The sequence below is a fragment of the Narcine bancroftii genome, chromosome 3, assembly GCF_036971445.1.
Source record: "Narcine bancroftii isolate sNarBan1 chromosome 3, sNarBan1.hap1, whole genome shotgun sequence".
Classification (NCBI taxonomy): Eukaryota; Metazoa; Chordata; class Chondrichthyes; order Torpediniformes; family Narcinidae; genus Narcine; species Narcine bancroftii.
This window is the reverse complement of record NC_091471.1, coordinates 128,561,536-128,576,865: the sequence shown is the minus strand read 5'-3', so window position 1 is coordinate 128,576,865 and position 15,330 is coordinate 128,561,536. Positions and strand designations below refer to the sequence as shown.

Below are 15,330 nucleotides of genomic sequence, written 5' to 3'. Positions count from 1 at the left end.
AGTCTATTTCCCAGTGTAGAGGATTCTAGGACTAGAATGATTGGGTTAAGATGAGGTGGGGGAGGGGGGGGATCTTCTTCACTTGGAGGGGAGTCCTTATCAGGGACAAGTTGCCAGTTGAACGGCAAAACGGGGTACAATTACAAAGTTCAAAAGAATTTTTTATAGATGCATTGCCAGGAAAGGCTTTAAAGAATAAAGATCAACTGCAGGCAAATGGGACTAGCTCAGGATGGTTGGCCTGAATGAGTTGGGCAGAAGTGTTTCTTTCATGATAAATGACTCTGGCTTTGGTATCCAGGGGATCGAAGAGAAGAAGAAATAAACAAAATTAATGATCATTCAGGGACTCCTACTGAAAAATACACATTTGTCTATTGGATAAGGACAAGATGGATTTTTATCTTTGCAGAGGAGGTCTCCAAAAATGGAGAGCTGGGACCATTGAAATATATCATTCAGCATTTCAAGGAATTTGAGGAGAATATTTGCCTACAAATTATTGTCAAGCAGTTCATCCCATATGTTGCCATTGGAAGTGCCATGTCCTAGCATCAGTATGTCGTGTTCAGCTCACAAAATTGATTTTGTTGACTTCAATGGAATAAATTTTGGAGAGTATACAATGTGCTAATGCTATGATATGGCATATTTAGCACCATTAACCGGGAAATAATTTCCCTGCATATAAATGTAAATGTGAATCACAATATTTCAATTATTTATCATGTAAAGGCAGGAGTATGAGTTTAATTTGGCATGAACGATTTGATATGTTACACAGTCCTGAAAATATACCTTTCTGTTCTAAAAATTAAACCCTGCATGAAAAGTGTTTTTGAATCTTTGGTTGAAAGATGCATCTCTCATCTATATTACGCTTGAAAAGGGTATAGTTACTTTACCTTCTCCACTATTCTGATGAATTTTTTAAAAAAATAAGAGTTTGGAAAGGATCCATCTGCAGGCAGGTGCTACTATATTTCCTTTCTGCCTGCAGGTACATCATAACCTTTGCACGCCAATATGCATAGTCCTGTTGTGTGCTATACACATGGCACACACTGCCAGCAGCGTTACATGTGTTCCCACAGATATCTCTGATCTGTATTCACAACAGACACTGTTAAACTTCCATCAAAGTCAAACAATTTTTTTAACAAGAAGTTAAAGACTTAATGATGATAATGAATAAACAGAGAGCATATCACCTGAAACCTAATAGTCCTGTAAAACCTTATTCCTGTTTTCCTCAAGTCACCAACACTGGAACGTTGACTATTTAGGGCAGCAGGGGTAGCGCGGTTAGCACAACGCTGTTATAGTGCCGGTCAGCGACTCGTGTTCAGATCCCACGCTGTCTGTGAGGAGTTTTTTCAGTTTCTCCAAGTCTGCATGGGTTTCCTCAGGGTGCTCCGGTTTCCTCTTACTTTCCGAAGGCATATAGGGGTTTTAGGTGAATTTGGAAGCACGGGTTCATGGGCCGGGAAGGCCAGTTACTGTGCTTTATATCTAAAATTAATTATTTTTTCTAGCTTTAATCACTGCCATTATTCCTTACATGGTGAATCTTAACAAAATATGAAGGTGGCACCACAGAATTCCACTGTCAGGTCACCTCAATTCATTTGGAAAGTAACCAAAATTTCCCAAAGCAATACATAATGGCCATAAACAGAGCTTGCCTTTTTAAAGAACACTTTTGATGCATATTTTACCTTCATCTTGAACTTTGGAGATTATATTTTATTTTACAGATGTGAATGCACACCTGGCTATGTCGGTGAACATTGCGACATTGACTATGATGACTGTCAAGAGAACAAGTGTAAGAACAGCGGACAATGCATCGATGCTGTTAATGGATATACCTGCATCTGCCCAGAAGGCTACAGGTAGGCCTCGCTGTGAGTCACACAGGGGACATATAAGATTCTGCTAAAATGTGACACATATCAATCTGTGTGAATTAAAAATTGAAAAAAAGGATATGAAGGAAAGGCTTTTGTGAGACTTCATTTGTTGGCTGTAATATGGTAATCCTTGTGTGTGGAAAAATTTACAGTAAATGTTCAATATATCTTTGAGTTGCCAAAGAATATTTAGCCCTTCCATCCACATCTTCTAAACATTAGGTCATGATTGGTTGGTAAATATACAATCTTAGACAGTTGATGACTGTTTATTCATGATACAGCCTCTTCCAAAGTCAGATTTCTTATTTACTGTCTTTCAGCGGTCTGTTTTGCGAAGTGTCCCCGCCAATGGTTTTACCTCGTACAAGTCCTTGTGATCATTTCGAATGCCAGAATGGAGCACAGTGCATTGAGATTGGAAATGAGCCTGTTTGCCAGTGCCTGCCTGGGTATGAGGGTGACAAGTGTGAAACCTTAGTCAGCGTGAACTTTGTGAACAGAGATTCTTACCTGCAAATTCCTTCACCAAATATCCACCTGCAACCCAATATTTCCCTCCAGGTAAGAAAAAGAAATTACCTTTTAAATTTCAAGTTCTAAGAGAGTGAGGCAGAAAACTCTGCAGTTATTGTGATTTCAGTAAAAACACAAAAATGCTGGAGGAACTCAGCAGGTCTCGCAGCATCCAGAATAGGTAAAGGTAAAAAAAAAACCAAAGTTTTGTGCTGGAACCCTTCTTCAAGGTATGAACCAAAAATAGGGAGAAGCCTGAATAAAAAGGTTGGGGGGGGGGGGGGGGGGGAGGGAAAAAAAGGGCAGGGGGAGGTGCCACTTTATCCAGTCTCAAGCCAGTCTCCAGAAGTCTGAAGTTTGGTGTGAGATCTTTGACCACAAGTCACCTGCAGCCTATGTGATTTCCTCACCTCGAGTTGCCAACAGCTCACTTCCCGTGTGTTCTTCAATTGCAGAGCACTTCATTGGTCCGCTGCCGTGGTCACAGTTCCATTGGGTAGTCTTCTCTGCTTCTCCTCAAATGGGGAGGGGGTGTGTTCTCCCAACTTTCTGCGCCAGTCCTCTGTTTCCCCAGAGTCTGCAACCCCTCAAGGCCACTAACAGCACAGATGCCCTCATCTTGGGCTCAGACCAAGGTAGCTGCTTTTCCAAGGTAGTGAGAATTATAGATGGAATTGTTGGAGGGAAGGGGAATATGTGTAATGGCCTGTGCCATATTCACAACCCTCTACAATTTCCTGAAATCTTGGGTGAAGCAGTCCCCAATAATGCACTCTGATAGGATGCTTTCAATGGTGTACTTGCAGACGCTATTAAGGGATACCAGAGACATGCCAAATTTCTTCAAGCTTTTGAGGAAGTAGCAGCACTGGTCTGCTTTCTTGGCCATTGCATCAACATGGGTAGAGCAGGACAAATCAGTGGAGATACCACACCCAGGAACTAAATAATATTTGAATATTATATTGATAAAACATCAAAAACATAAAGAGATTCTAGGTTCAACGTTCCTTCTATTGTAACAAGAAACAGAATCTTAGTATCCGACAATTCTTAGTAATCTTACCATTCCTTGAATGGTCAATGAAATTGACATGTTGAGGCTTCCAGTTTCTCCACAATGTTTTTGGAATTAATCCAGAACATCTCTTCTATGCTGTTTCTCAAGATTTCACATCTTCCCAAAGTCTGTGATGCACAGATCTGGGCTTGAGTTGAGGCCAATTGAATACTCCACTTCCACCTCCAGTTCACTATACTTCCAATGTTTTGCATTGACTGGTAGATAATAAAAGATTAGCTGGTGCATCGAGCTGCCCTTTAATTGGTGTGCACATACTGGGAAGCAGCACAAACTCAGCAGGAGAGGTTTATCTAAGCCAAGGTTAATAGGAGATAAACAAGATTATCTGAAAATGCAAGTGCCTAGTGCAGTGCACAAAAGCGCTGAAGAAACTAAGGAAGTAAAGAGCAGTCGCCATTTTGGACCCGAGCCCTTCTTCAGGATACCAAAAATCAGGCAGATGACTGAATAAAAAGGAAAGGGTTGGGAAAGAAAATGGGAAGGAACACCATCTAACAGCTAAGAGCTATAGGAGGATACAGATGGGAGGAAAGAAGAGAAAGATACTGAGAAATGATAGGGGAGCGGGCAGAGGGCTATGAAAGATAGCTCTCTGATTGGAGAAGGGAAAAACAGTGGTGGAGAGTGGAAGAAGTGAGACAGATAAGGGAAAGAGAGTGATTGAGGAAGGCAATTAACAGAAATTGGAAGTACTGAGTATAGGAGTTGGGATGTTATGTTGAATTTGTTTAAGACATTGGTGAGGTCAAATTTGGAATATTGTGTGCAGTTCTGGGTGCCTAACAACAGAAATGGTATTAATAAGATTGAGAGAGTGCAGAGAAGATTTACGAGGATGTTGCCGCGTCTTCAAGGGTTGAGTTACAGGAAAAGATTAAACAGGTTAGGACTTTATTCCTTGGATTGAAGAAGAATGAGAGGAGAGTTGATGCGAGTAGACTTCTTCCATTTAGATTGGGGGAGTTAAATATGAGGGGCCATAGTTTTAAACTGAAAATGGAATGGTTTAGGGAGAACATTAGGGGAAATTTCTTCACAGAGTGTGGATAATAGCTGCTATCTGATATGGTGAATGCGAGCTCAATCTTAAGTTTTAAGAATAAATTGGATAAACTCATGGATGGGAGAAGTCTGGAGGGTTATGGAATGGGAACAGGTCAATGGGACTAGCAGAATAGGAATAACGGTCAATATCAATGATGTCTGGTTGGAGACTGCCAAAAAAACAGAAGTGTAGCTGAGGCATCTAGAGAAAATTATGTGCAAATGAACCCTGTGCAGATCACACTGAATCACATTCGAAGACCTCCATGGATATTTCTATTGACCTAAGTTAACAGTGCTTAGATGTGGATTAGCAAAATTCTTTTCAAGTAAACTCTGTGGCAATGTTTCCAAATAAACCTGCAGCTTAGCAGCTAGGAAACAATCTTATTAGGAACAACATTCACCTCTAGACCCAAGAGAGATACTTAAGCATGATAATGACATTTACTCTGTAACAGAAACTATACCTTTTATGTTTGGCAAACAAATATTTCCAAAGTACTTTCAGATAGGACACATTAAATCTTATTAAGCTGGTTGAAATATTTTGGTGTAGGATCTCCATTTCTTATATTCCTGTTTCCTTGAGATGCTTTCTTGAGGAAGATGATTCTGATTGCTCCACTTGAAAATCCCCAGGTTGCTACAGATGAAGACAATGGGATTTTGCTATACAAAGGAGATAGTGATCACGTTGCTGTGGAACTTTTTCGTGGACGTGTACGTGTCAGCTATGACACGGGAATATATCCAGCATCTGCCATTTACAGGTGAGTGACATCTGCAGATGCTCCACTGGAAAATTGGCGTAACTTGTGCAAACAATAAAGTTAGAAACAGCATGGAAAGTAAATATGTTATGTGGAAAATAGGAAGTTTATGTAGTAATTGTTTTCTTCATCAAAGTGAGAGGGGCTACTTTCCATTGAAAACGCTTTGTAGTTCAAAGAACATAAAATAGGTCAGCTGCCTTGTAAACCTCTCCACTCCAACCTTACAATTTTCCATAACCTTTTTCCTCTGAACCACTGCAAGATTTTGTGAATCACCTACAATGTAAACACTGCGAGTAATAAATCAACATTAGGATCACATTTGCTTTGAGTTAATGCCAGTTGAGACCTTCCAAGTCAACATCTTTTACTGGAGACCCTGAAAAATTGTCCTCAGTTACATGCTCATGTGATCAAGCACTGACTGCATAGTTTACTTTGCATCCAAAATTAAGTTGCGTTGACTTCAGTATAACTGAACTTTGGAAGTAGAATGTCAGTTGAAGCTTCAACTGCATTGTAAGGTTATCATGAATAACTATGAATACACTTCTAGCCATCAGACCCACGTACATTAGTTAGGGCTGAATTTGAACTTACTTCGAAGAACAATATTTTACTATATCGGATATATGGGGAAGGGGGTACGCATCCAGCTGTTAATGGTCTAACTATAGTCAAGTCTAACTATAGTCAATGACCATCCTGTTATTCTCCCCATTCCTCACCACCACCACTTGGGCTCTCCAAGGGCTGGTGCTTGCTTCAATGATCCCCCTCATTGAGCAGCCACTGCACCAACAACTTAATAAAAGCCCTGTCCTGGCACTGTACCATCTACTTTTAGTGGAAACGGGTTTGCAGTTGAGGGTGAGCAGCGCACAGCAATGGAGGGGCGAAGTCCACAGGTCGTGCGCCTTGAGCAATCTTCAGGTTGCTGTGTGGAAGCGGTGGGGGTTAAAGGGGGGGGGGGGGTTTCTGGTGGAGCACAGTGGGTGGTTTAAGAACTGCTGGTTACATTCAGTGAGAGGGGTTTGGGGCCCATTGTCCTCCATCGTCATGCTTTTAAGGTGGCATTGAAAGTCCAGTCCCTGTAGCATGGCAGTGCAGAGCTGTGAAATCACCAGGAGTTTAAAGTCTTTGCAGTCTGTTCCCCGCATGGTCAAGGCCACTACACAATAGCCATGGATATCAGCCATATGGGACTTCAAGGCCGAGGAGACTTTGTGACTCAGTGGCCTAACCACAAGGGAGTAGTGCTGCACTGTGTTCAGGTGGATGAAGCTCTCCGTGCTCCCACTATCAAACAGGCAGCTCATTACGTAGCCATTTACCTGGATGTCCATCATCGACCCGGAAAATTTGTGAGGACTATCTTGATCCAGTGTGAAGGAGGCTAGTGTCGGGTCACTGTCTGTAGCTGCAGTGGAGAGTTCGTATATTCGGTCGCAAGATGGTGGCCCCCACGGTCCGCAAATGGCACTGTTGGGTTGGAGTGACTTGGACTTGCACACTTTCACGTAATGCTCTTTCTTTCTGCAGTTGAAGCAAGCCACATCTTTCGCTAAGCACCATTTCCTCGGGTGCTTGACCAGGCCGCAGAAGTAGTTCAGTGAAGTGCCAGTTGATGAAGTAGACAAAGATGATATGGTCAAACAATAATCATGGCTTTTATTAGCAGAAACTCATGGTACAATAATGAAAGACAATAGGTGCATACACAGTAATATCCAAGGGGAGTTTCCTTAACAGTAGAGATAATGCACAGCCAATGTTAGTACAGCAAGACTCGCCAGAGGGGAGACAGGCAACTTGGCAGACATTCACCACATTCAGTGGCTGTGGTCAGATCACTGGTGGGACGCCGTATTAGGTGCTCATGGAGTACAACATCCATGGTCAGATCACTGGTGGTACATGGCAGTGGCTACACGTCCCAAGATGGCAGCACCCAGGGCCACCACAAGGCGGCTGCATTGTCGGACGAGTAGGCTTACATAGTCTAGAGGGCCACCTCCAGTGTGCCTGCGAGTTTGACCACCCTCTGCAATTTGAGCTCACCTTGCTCCAACAGTCACTGATAGATGAAGTACTGGACCTAATGCCTGAGACATACACGCTTCTAATCAGTTCCTCCATGTTCTCCACGGCCCTTGTGGCCTTGCAGTTGCAGGCCCATCCAAGAGTTCGCAGGGCCCGAAGATACTTAGCACATGATTCCTTGGGTCGCTGTCTTCGGGTGGCCAGGAGATGTCTCGCGTAAACCTTGTTTACCTTCTTCAGGTACTGGCCCTTCTGAATGTCCATCACCTCCGGGTATGACGTAGTGTCCCTGATCATTGAGTATTCCAGGGACCTGACCCGGGAGTGTAGTATCTGCAGCTTATCGTTCTCTGATCAAACGATGGCAGATGATGCCTGCAGGAGCATTTCAAAGCAACCCAGCCAGAGTTCGAAGTTGATGGAGGCTTCAGGTGATTAAGGGTCGATTTCCAACTTCTCCAGCCTCAGCAGCTGCTCCAATGTCAAAATTTATTGTGAATAAAATTTATGTACCATCAATAACTCCAAAAGACTGATAGGCTTTTAGTCACAATAGAATGGAGGCATTTTCATCCTGGTCGACTGTCCTGAATTGGGGAAGGGGCTATGGAACAGTCACCTTTATTCAGGAGTTCTGTGGAAGGAGCCACATGTACAGTCGACCAACGGGTGTGCCCAGACACCCAGGCTGACCAGTCACACATGCGTGTTGGTGGGGGGGGGGTATGTGTTTTCCAAAGGCAATAGATCCACTTTATAGGAAATGATTTGATAATGTTCGGTTAAAGTATTTCAGTGGTTGAAAATTTTTAATGCTATGTCATTTCAGCAAGGTGGTTTGCAATTTAGTTGGTAAAGAAGTCTTGACTTGTCCCTCCCTTCCTCTCCCGAAAGATAGCTTGTGGCACATTCTGATTTCCTGACTGGCAGTAATAGCTCTTCGACTTTCATAGGTGACGCAGTTCTCACTTGATGCTTGCCCATCCACATTTTTCAGCAAACTCATCCACACAATGCAGCCAGTTCAAAGCAGGGTTACTCAACTGTGACGAGTACAAAACCACAATAAGGCCAGGCGAGTGGAAACAAATAGAATCTAGCTCCAAGTTTGTGAAATGAGTCAAAATAAAACTTAAATAATGTATTACTTTTTAGGAGCAAAATCTAATTTTGATAATTTGATGTAAAGTTAATCTGCAGCGGTGGTCGTTATGAAGGAATGAGCTACAAGTAATAAACTTGAAGCTGGCTGCTACTAAGTAATTCATCCAAACTCATCCAACCAAAGAAGACTGGTAATGTCACAATTAATTGCAGAGTCACAGAAGAGGGGAAAAGAGAAATGATTTGCCATAAGGCATTAATTAGACAATTCATCACTCACATACAGAATTATGACAGGTCCTTCTGGCTATATATTGGCTTCCATATCACAGAGATACTGCTAGTAATTAACTCAATTAGAATACTTTGACAAGCCTATGATTCTCAACATTTATCATTAATTACCATGTCTTCAGTCACTGAGATGATTACAGTAGGTTTTTAATATGATTGTCATTCTACTGAAGAATGGTATAATGCTTCCGTGGAAATATGTCTTAGTGATTAAACAAGCAGAATGATTTTTATGAAGGAAAAACATAATGTGCTTCTGAACATTCTAAAAGAACATGAAACATCAGAAATGCTCAGTAGATTGAGCAACACCTGTGGACAGGTTTGACACGTTGACTTAAAATTATATCCTGACTGAGGGATCACTACACAAACATTTAGATGACCCTGTTCTCCCCACATATATTGCCTGTAGTGCTGAACCTCCTTCCTTTGGTTTGATCCCCCTCAGTGTTTAATATTATCCTTATGGGGAAGACTATCCTTTTTCTTAAACAACTTTGTAAAACTACTTTTAAAAATGATCACAAATTTAAAAATCCACAAATATTTTAATCTTGCAAATGAAGCTGTCTGCATGCTAATAGAAATTACACATCATGAAGCTATAGATCTTATCAGAGAATTTGAAAGAAGGTTGACAGTGAACATTGGGTTAGCATTGAACACAATGCTTGTCAGCCATACATGAATTGTTGCTGTGAAAAATGGCCTTCCATTAAGTCTGTGTGAAGGGAAAACATTCATCTCCCAAACCACAGCCAGGTAATTAAATGCACAGTTTTAATCCTTTTCACATTTCCCCTGATTAACAGTTAGTAAAGACTATTGAGATATTCTCACTTGATGTTTTTGTTGGAATTAGTTTTGTTTTCAATGCATCAGGGCATCTTGAACCACATCATCAAGTTCATTGATGATAAGACTGCAGCCTTATTAGTAAGAACGATGAGTCAGTGTACAGAGATGAGGTGCAGTCGCTAACAGACCAGTGCAGAGCCAACAACCTGTATCTGAATGTTAATAAAACAAAAGAGATGGTTGTTGACTTCAGGATGACCTAGGGGGACCATGCTCCGCTGACCATTGACGGCTCAACCATTGTGGTCATCAACAGTATCAAATTCCTTGGAGTGCAGTTCGCAGAGTATCTCACCTGGTCCCTTAATACCAGCTCCAGAGCCAAGAAAACCCAGCAGCTCCTCCACTGAGGAAAGTTAATCTCTCACCTTCCAACCTCACTACATTCTACGGAGGATGTATTCAGAGCTTCATGTGTATCTGTATCACCGCCTATTTTGGAAGCTGTACCACCTCTGACCACAAGATCTTACAGAGGATAGTGAAGTCAGCGGAAAAGATCATTGGGGGCTCTCTTTGTACCATGAAGGACATTTACAACACTTGATGCAGGCAAAAGGCAATAAACATTGTGAAGGACTCCATACACCCCTCGTGTAAACTGTTCTCCCTGCTGCCATCTGGTAGGAAGTACTGGAGCACTCAGGACTTTGCGTCCAGATTGGGCAACAGATTTTCCCCCCCAAGCCATCGGGTTCCTAAATTCCCAGAACATATTGGATAGTGTACCGTGGACATTTACTGTATACATATTAATATTTAATGTGTTTAACCTCTATTCTAACTTATATGTATGTAAATATTTCTCAGTGGTCTTGGAGAACCATTATCTTGTCTTTGCTGTTCAGGCATGATAAATAAAGGTGACTTGACTTGTTCATGTATCATAGAGCAATTTAGACGTAAATTCATTCTTTGCTGCTTAAGAACATTCCTCATGAAGAAATTTGTATTTATATACTATTTACATTTTTAGAATATTCAAAAGCAGTTTACAGGTTATCAAGTACTGCTTGCAGAGTAATTACTTTTTTAATACAACATATGTTAAAAATCACAATTTAGCCATAGGAAGCTCCCATAAACAGCTATATGATAATGACTTAAATATTTGTTTCTAATGTTGAAAGATTGATCAATATTTCCTAGAATATCTGGATAATTACTTCAAAATAATGAAATAGGATTTTTATGCACATCTAAGTGGACAAACAGGCCCTCAGTTAAACATTAAAACAAGGTTCATCCAACAGCCTGGAGTTGTCTTGGCAGTGGAGTGGTATACCTACCTGGATTCGAATTCCCAAGTTTCAGAGGTGTATGTGCTCCCAACTGAGCCACAGTTGACACAGGGCTCTCAGTTTATCCATCACCCTTGAGTATGCTTGAAAGTTTTTATGAATGTCTGAAGCTGATTTTGGAATATATTTGGGCATACAGGTTCAGAAGTAAATAGATGACGCCAGTCGTTCACCCTGTACATATGCTTCATTTACTCAAATCCCTTGTTGCTCTCTGTATAACAAAACACTATATTAATATCCATAACCTTTTGGAAGAGAATTTGTGATTTCCATGACAAATTTTGCAAAACCAATATTTCTTAATGTTGCACCTCAGTGGTTTTCAACCTGGAATATTAAATTTCAGGTTAGGGATTCCTCATTGCACAATTGTTTGATCTGCTGAGAATTGTGTTTCATTTCCTATTTCTAACATATGCAGTGTGCATATGCATTTGTAACAAAATGACTCAAACTTCAAGGAAGCAGCCCTGTTTCAGAGGATTCCTCCACCAGTCTATCTTCTTTTGTTATTGCAGTACCAAAAGTATATCACCTCTCAACTATCTAGTCCAAAGAAAATGAAAAAGATATTGTTGCAAACAGTTCCTATATTTTAATGACTTAGAGTCAATCTGGTCAGTGGCGCCACTTTGATCAGAAAGGAAAAATGTGATAAAGACAGAAAACGCTGGCTGTACTCTGCAGATCAAACAGTATGCGTGGAGAGAGAAAAACAGCTAATTTTCATGAATTCTGTTGCTGAGATAGCCATCATTTCTGAGTTTTTGTTTTCAGATTTCGAACATCTGCAGTATTTTACTTCTTTATTAAATTTTTGGCTATATTTTCCTTTTGTAGAGTTTTTGGGTAGAAATTCAAACAGGTCTGAAACAGGTCTGTGTCTGAAATATGGCTTCAGTGGCTTTTGACGACTGGATTGTGGAATGGGTTCAATGCAACCATATTATTAAATCATAAATTTGCAACAAACATCAGAGGAGGAACTCCTGTCCCACTTTTAGGATGCTGTTTTAATTTGTTTTTCAGGTTCTCCTGATACCTTTGGGAACATGAATTTACTTAATTTATGCCAATCTTCAAAGTCAACTTTTAATAATACATATAAAAATGTATTATGTATGACATACTCAGCTCGTGCCTGCCATAAGGCAAATAAAGTGTAGCCATAAGCATTGCCTGGCATCCCTAATAATAGGAGAAAGGGAACCAAAAGAAAATCCCTTTAGAGCCATTGAGTGTCTGTGGATTTGCCTCCAGTGCTCCTGCAGTCTCTTCAGCCACATAGTCTCCAGTTCAAACCATCGGCAAGCCGAGCTCCAATTCCAAACTTCCAAAGGAAGACCAGTACCCAAAGCTTTGGTAGCCCTTCTTGCCTCAGCAGCCTTTTGAGTCTGAGTTCTGATGCCTTGTTCCCATGACCCAATCTCCTGCAGCCTTTGTGGGTCCTTCAACCACAAGTCACCAGCAGCCCCTTGCCTGTGTGAATCCTTTGACTGCAAGTCGTCAACTGCCCGCACCCAATGGGTTCTTCAGTCACTGAGCTCCTTGCTGGTCTGTTGCTGTGGTTTCCATGCTGTAGGGTTGTCTCCTACTCTTTCTCAACGTGGAGTGTTCTCCCTGTTTCTGGTGCCCTACAGCAGTCCACTGCTCTCCTGGAGTCTGCAGCCACTCACATTTCGCTGCCCAGCACAGGTGCCGTCATCTTGGACACAGACCCCGTGGTTGCAGGATTTTTAAAAAAAAGTCATTTAAAACCTACACGAAGCTGTCGGCATTAGGACTGGGTGGTTGAACCCTGCGGAGCAGTGCTTTTCTGTGTTCTCTGCTCTCCCAGTTCTATACATCGGCACCACTGCCATTATAGCAGTTCCAGCAGTGCCGCCTTTTATTTGCATTTTGGGAATTATTTAAATTTAAAAGCCTAGGTGTTTTAACACAGCTGCCAAGCTGTGTTCCTTATCATGCCAGAATATGTTGCATTTATTTATATATGACGATATTAACAGTTCTATCCTGGGTGATCACAGATTTGCTATCCTTGACAGTGTGGATGGATACAAGGACAAATTAATAAAGATGCTTTTGAAATGGATCAAATGACTAATCCTTAATTTTCTTTGTGCTAAACTAATCAAATACATTTTCAATAGGTGATTAACCATGTTCCATGACTGGCATTTAGGTAAATCTACCTGATTTTTGGTGCAATATAAAATATACTATGGAGTTAACATATTTCCCTTGTTATTTCTGCAGTGTGGAAACAATTAATGATGGTAATTTTCACAGTCTGGAACTGGTGGCAGCTGATCAAATGTTGAGCTTGGTGATTGATGGAGGAAATCCAAAGAGCATCAACAACTTAGCCAGACAATCCACACTCAATGTGGACTCCCCTCTCTATGTTGGAGGTATGGATTGGCTCCAGCATCTTAGTTCCATTTTACACTGATGAGGACATTCCTTCTGCATGACTGCTTTGAGTCATCCTTCACAGTTCTGGACAAAGAGCAAAATCCATATACAGACAAAGAGGGAATGGGATATCGGGGCATTTCATCCCATTTTGTTAAACAAATATAATTTTATAAAATGCAGAAATTAAATGTTATGAATTAATGATTACCCAGAGATGTCTTTCCAAAGTAAAGTAAAATCCTTTGCACACAACATGTTTGAATAATTTTTTGAGAGAATTTTGCTGAAAGCAAATGATGAAGGATTAACAGATTTACTTGAGTAATTGCACAAAAATAGTCCTGTGTTAATTGCGTGATTATACCTCTCTATATTACAAATAAACTTTCTGATTAAGTGATTATTCTTAAAGGCACTTCTCGAACATCTCTGCCTTAGAGTGGTAGGCTTTAGTTTTGTGTGTGTTATTTTCTGGTTAATACTTGTATCGTAATGGGTCACATCTAGAGTATGATATGCATAGATGGTTGCATGGGAAAGGTAGGCTTAAAATGAGAACAGGAAGCAGATGATTTTAGTAATTAATTAAAGGAAATGAACTGTGGAGATTATTTTGACTTACAAGTTTGATTTGCTTTAGGTCAGTTTTTTAATTGAAGTGCTTCTCCACAAGACTATTTCCTGAACTTTGGCTGTTTTTTTTATATATAGGTATGCCCACCAAGACCAACGTTGCAGCTTTGCGCCAAGGGCCAGGACAGAATGGGACCAACTTCCATGGCTGCATCCGCAACTTGTATATTAACAACGAACTGCAAGATTTCAAGAAGGTTCCGATGCAGACCGGCATCCTGCCTGGTTGTGAACCCTGCCAGAAAAAGATGTGCCAGCATGGCACCTGTCACTCCATTGGTCAGTCCAGCTTCACCTGCGAATGTGAAGGAGGTTGGACTGGGACACTGTGTGATGAGCAAACCAATGATCCGTGTCAAGGCAATAAGTAAGTGATTGTGCATCTGTTGCTTATGATCTTAAGTATGTTTAAATGCTTTTCTTTTTGTGTTCTTCAAATGAATGAATCAATACCAGTGAAGGGATTTTTTGTCACCTAAATATTGCACCAATATTGTGAACAGGAAAGGACTCACCCATAGTAAATATCCTTTTAATCTGCACTGGGAGTAACAACATTGACTTTTGTGTGAATATTTCTGGAACATTTAGCAAGAAGGTGAGAGGATACTTCTCACCATATTGGGCCAAATCTCACTCTTGAAGTCTTGGATTACCAGGTACAATTAGCTCTTCATTATGGAGCTGGAGCTATGGGAGGAGCTGTTGAGCATCTGCATTGCTGAAATGTATATGAACAACGTGGTTAGTGACGATGCCTACAAATGAAGGAAGATCACCAGGTAGAGTAGAGGGTAGCGCAGATATCTCCTTTGACTATTGTCAGATCCATTGTCATCGGTAACAGATGCACTGATTTTGGGATTGGACCTGTCAGGAGGATGCTGCATGGTGTCTAGGTTTGTGGCACCATGCTCATATCAGCTGCACAAAAAGATTGGTAGATAGGTAATGATTGGAGATTTGATTGTAAGAGGCGAGAGAGATACATCCATAAATTGATTGCAAAGTATAATGTTGCCTCCCTGGAAATCGGGGCAAGGACATCATAGAATGGCTGCAGAGCATCCTTGAAGGGAAGGGTGAATAGCCAATGGTCATAGGACATATTGGTACCAATACCATGTCAGAAAAGGGATGAGTTTGAATTTAAGGTGTTAGGAGATCATTCAAATTCAAATAGTGCAAACACAGGATTATTTCCAGTGCTGCATGCAAATGAGTATTGGAGAATAGACCAGATGAATGTATGACTATATAAGTGGTACAGGAGGGAGTGATTTAAATTTCATGGCCAAAGGAACTGGGTCTTGGAAGGAGAGACTTGTACAAGCGGG

The 15,330-nt window shown here is 41.0% G+C and overlaps 1 protein-coding gene across 2 annotated transcripts in view; it reads left to right on the top strand.

Annotated features, from left to right (window-relative positions):
* slit2 (slit homolog 2 (Drosophila)) overlaps positions 1-15,330 on the top strand; it is a 509,410-nt gene that overhangs the window by 484,387 nt on the left and 9,693 nt on the right. For both annotated transcript variants that reach the window (XM_069925076.1, XM_069925074.1), the window contains 5 exons: positions 1,758-1,895; positions 2,237-2,477; positions 5,200-5,330; positions 13,199-13,353; positions 14,072-14,360. In XM_069925076.1, the coding sequence (XP_069781177.1) occupies positions 1,758-1,895; positions 2,237-2,477; positions 5,200-5,330; positions 13,199-13,353; positions 14,072-14,360 (954 nt within the window). The remainder of the gene's footprint in view (positions 1-1,757; positions 1,896-2,236; positions 2,478-5,199; positions 5,331-13,198; positions 13,354-14,071; positions 14,361-15,330) is intronic.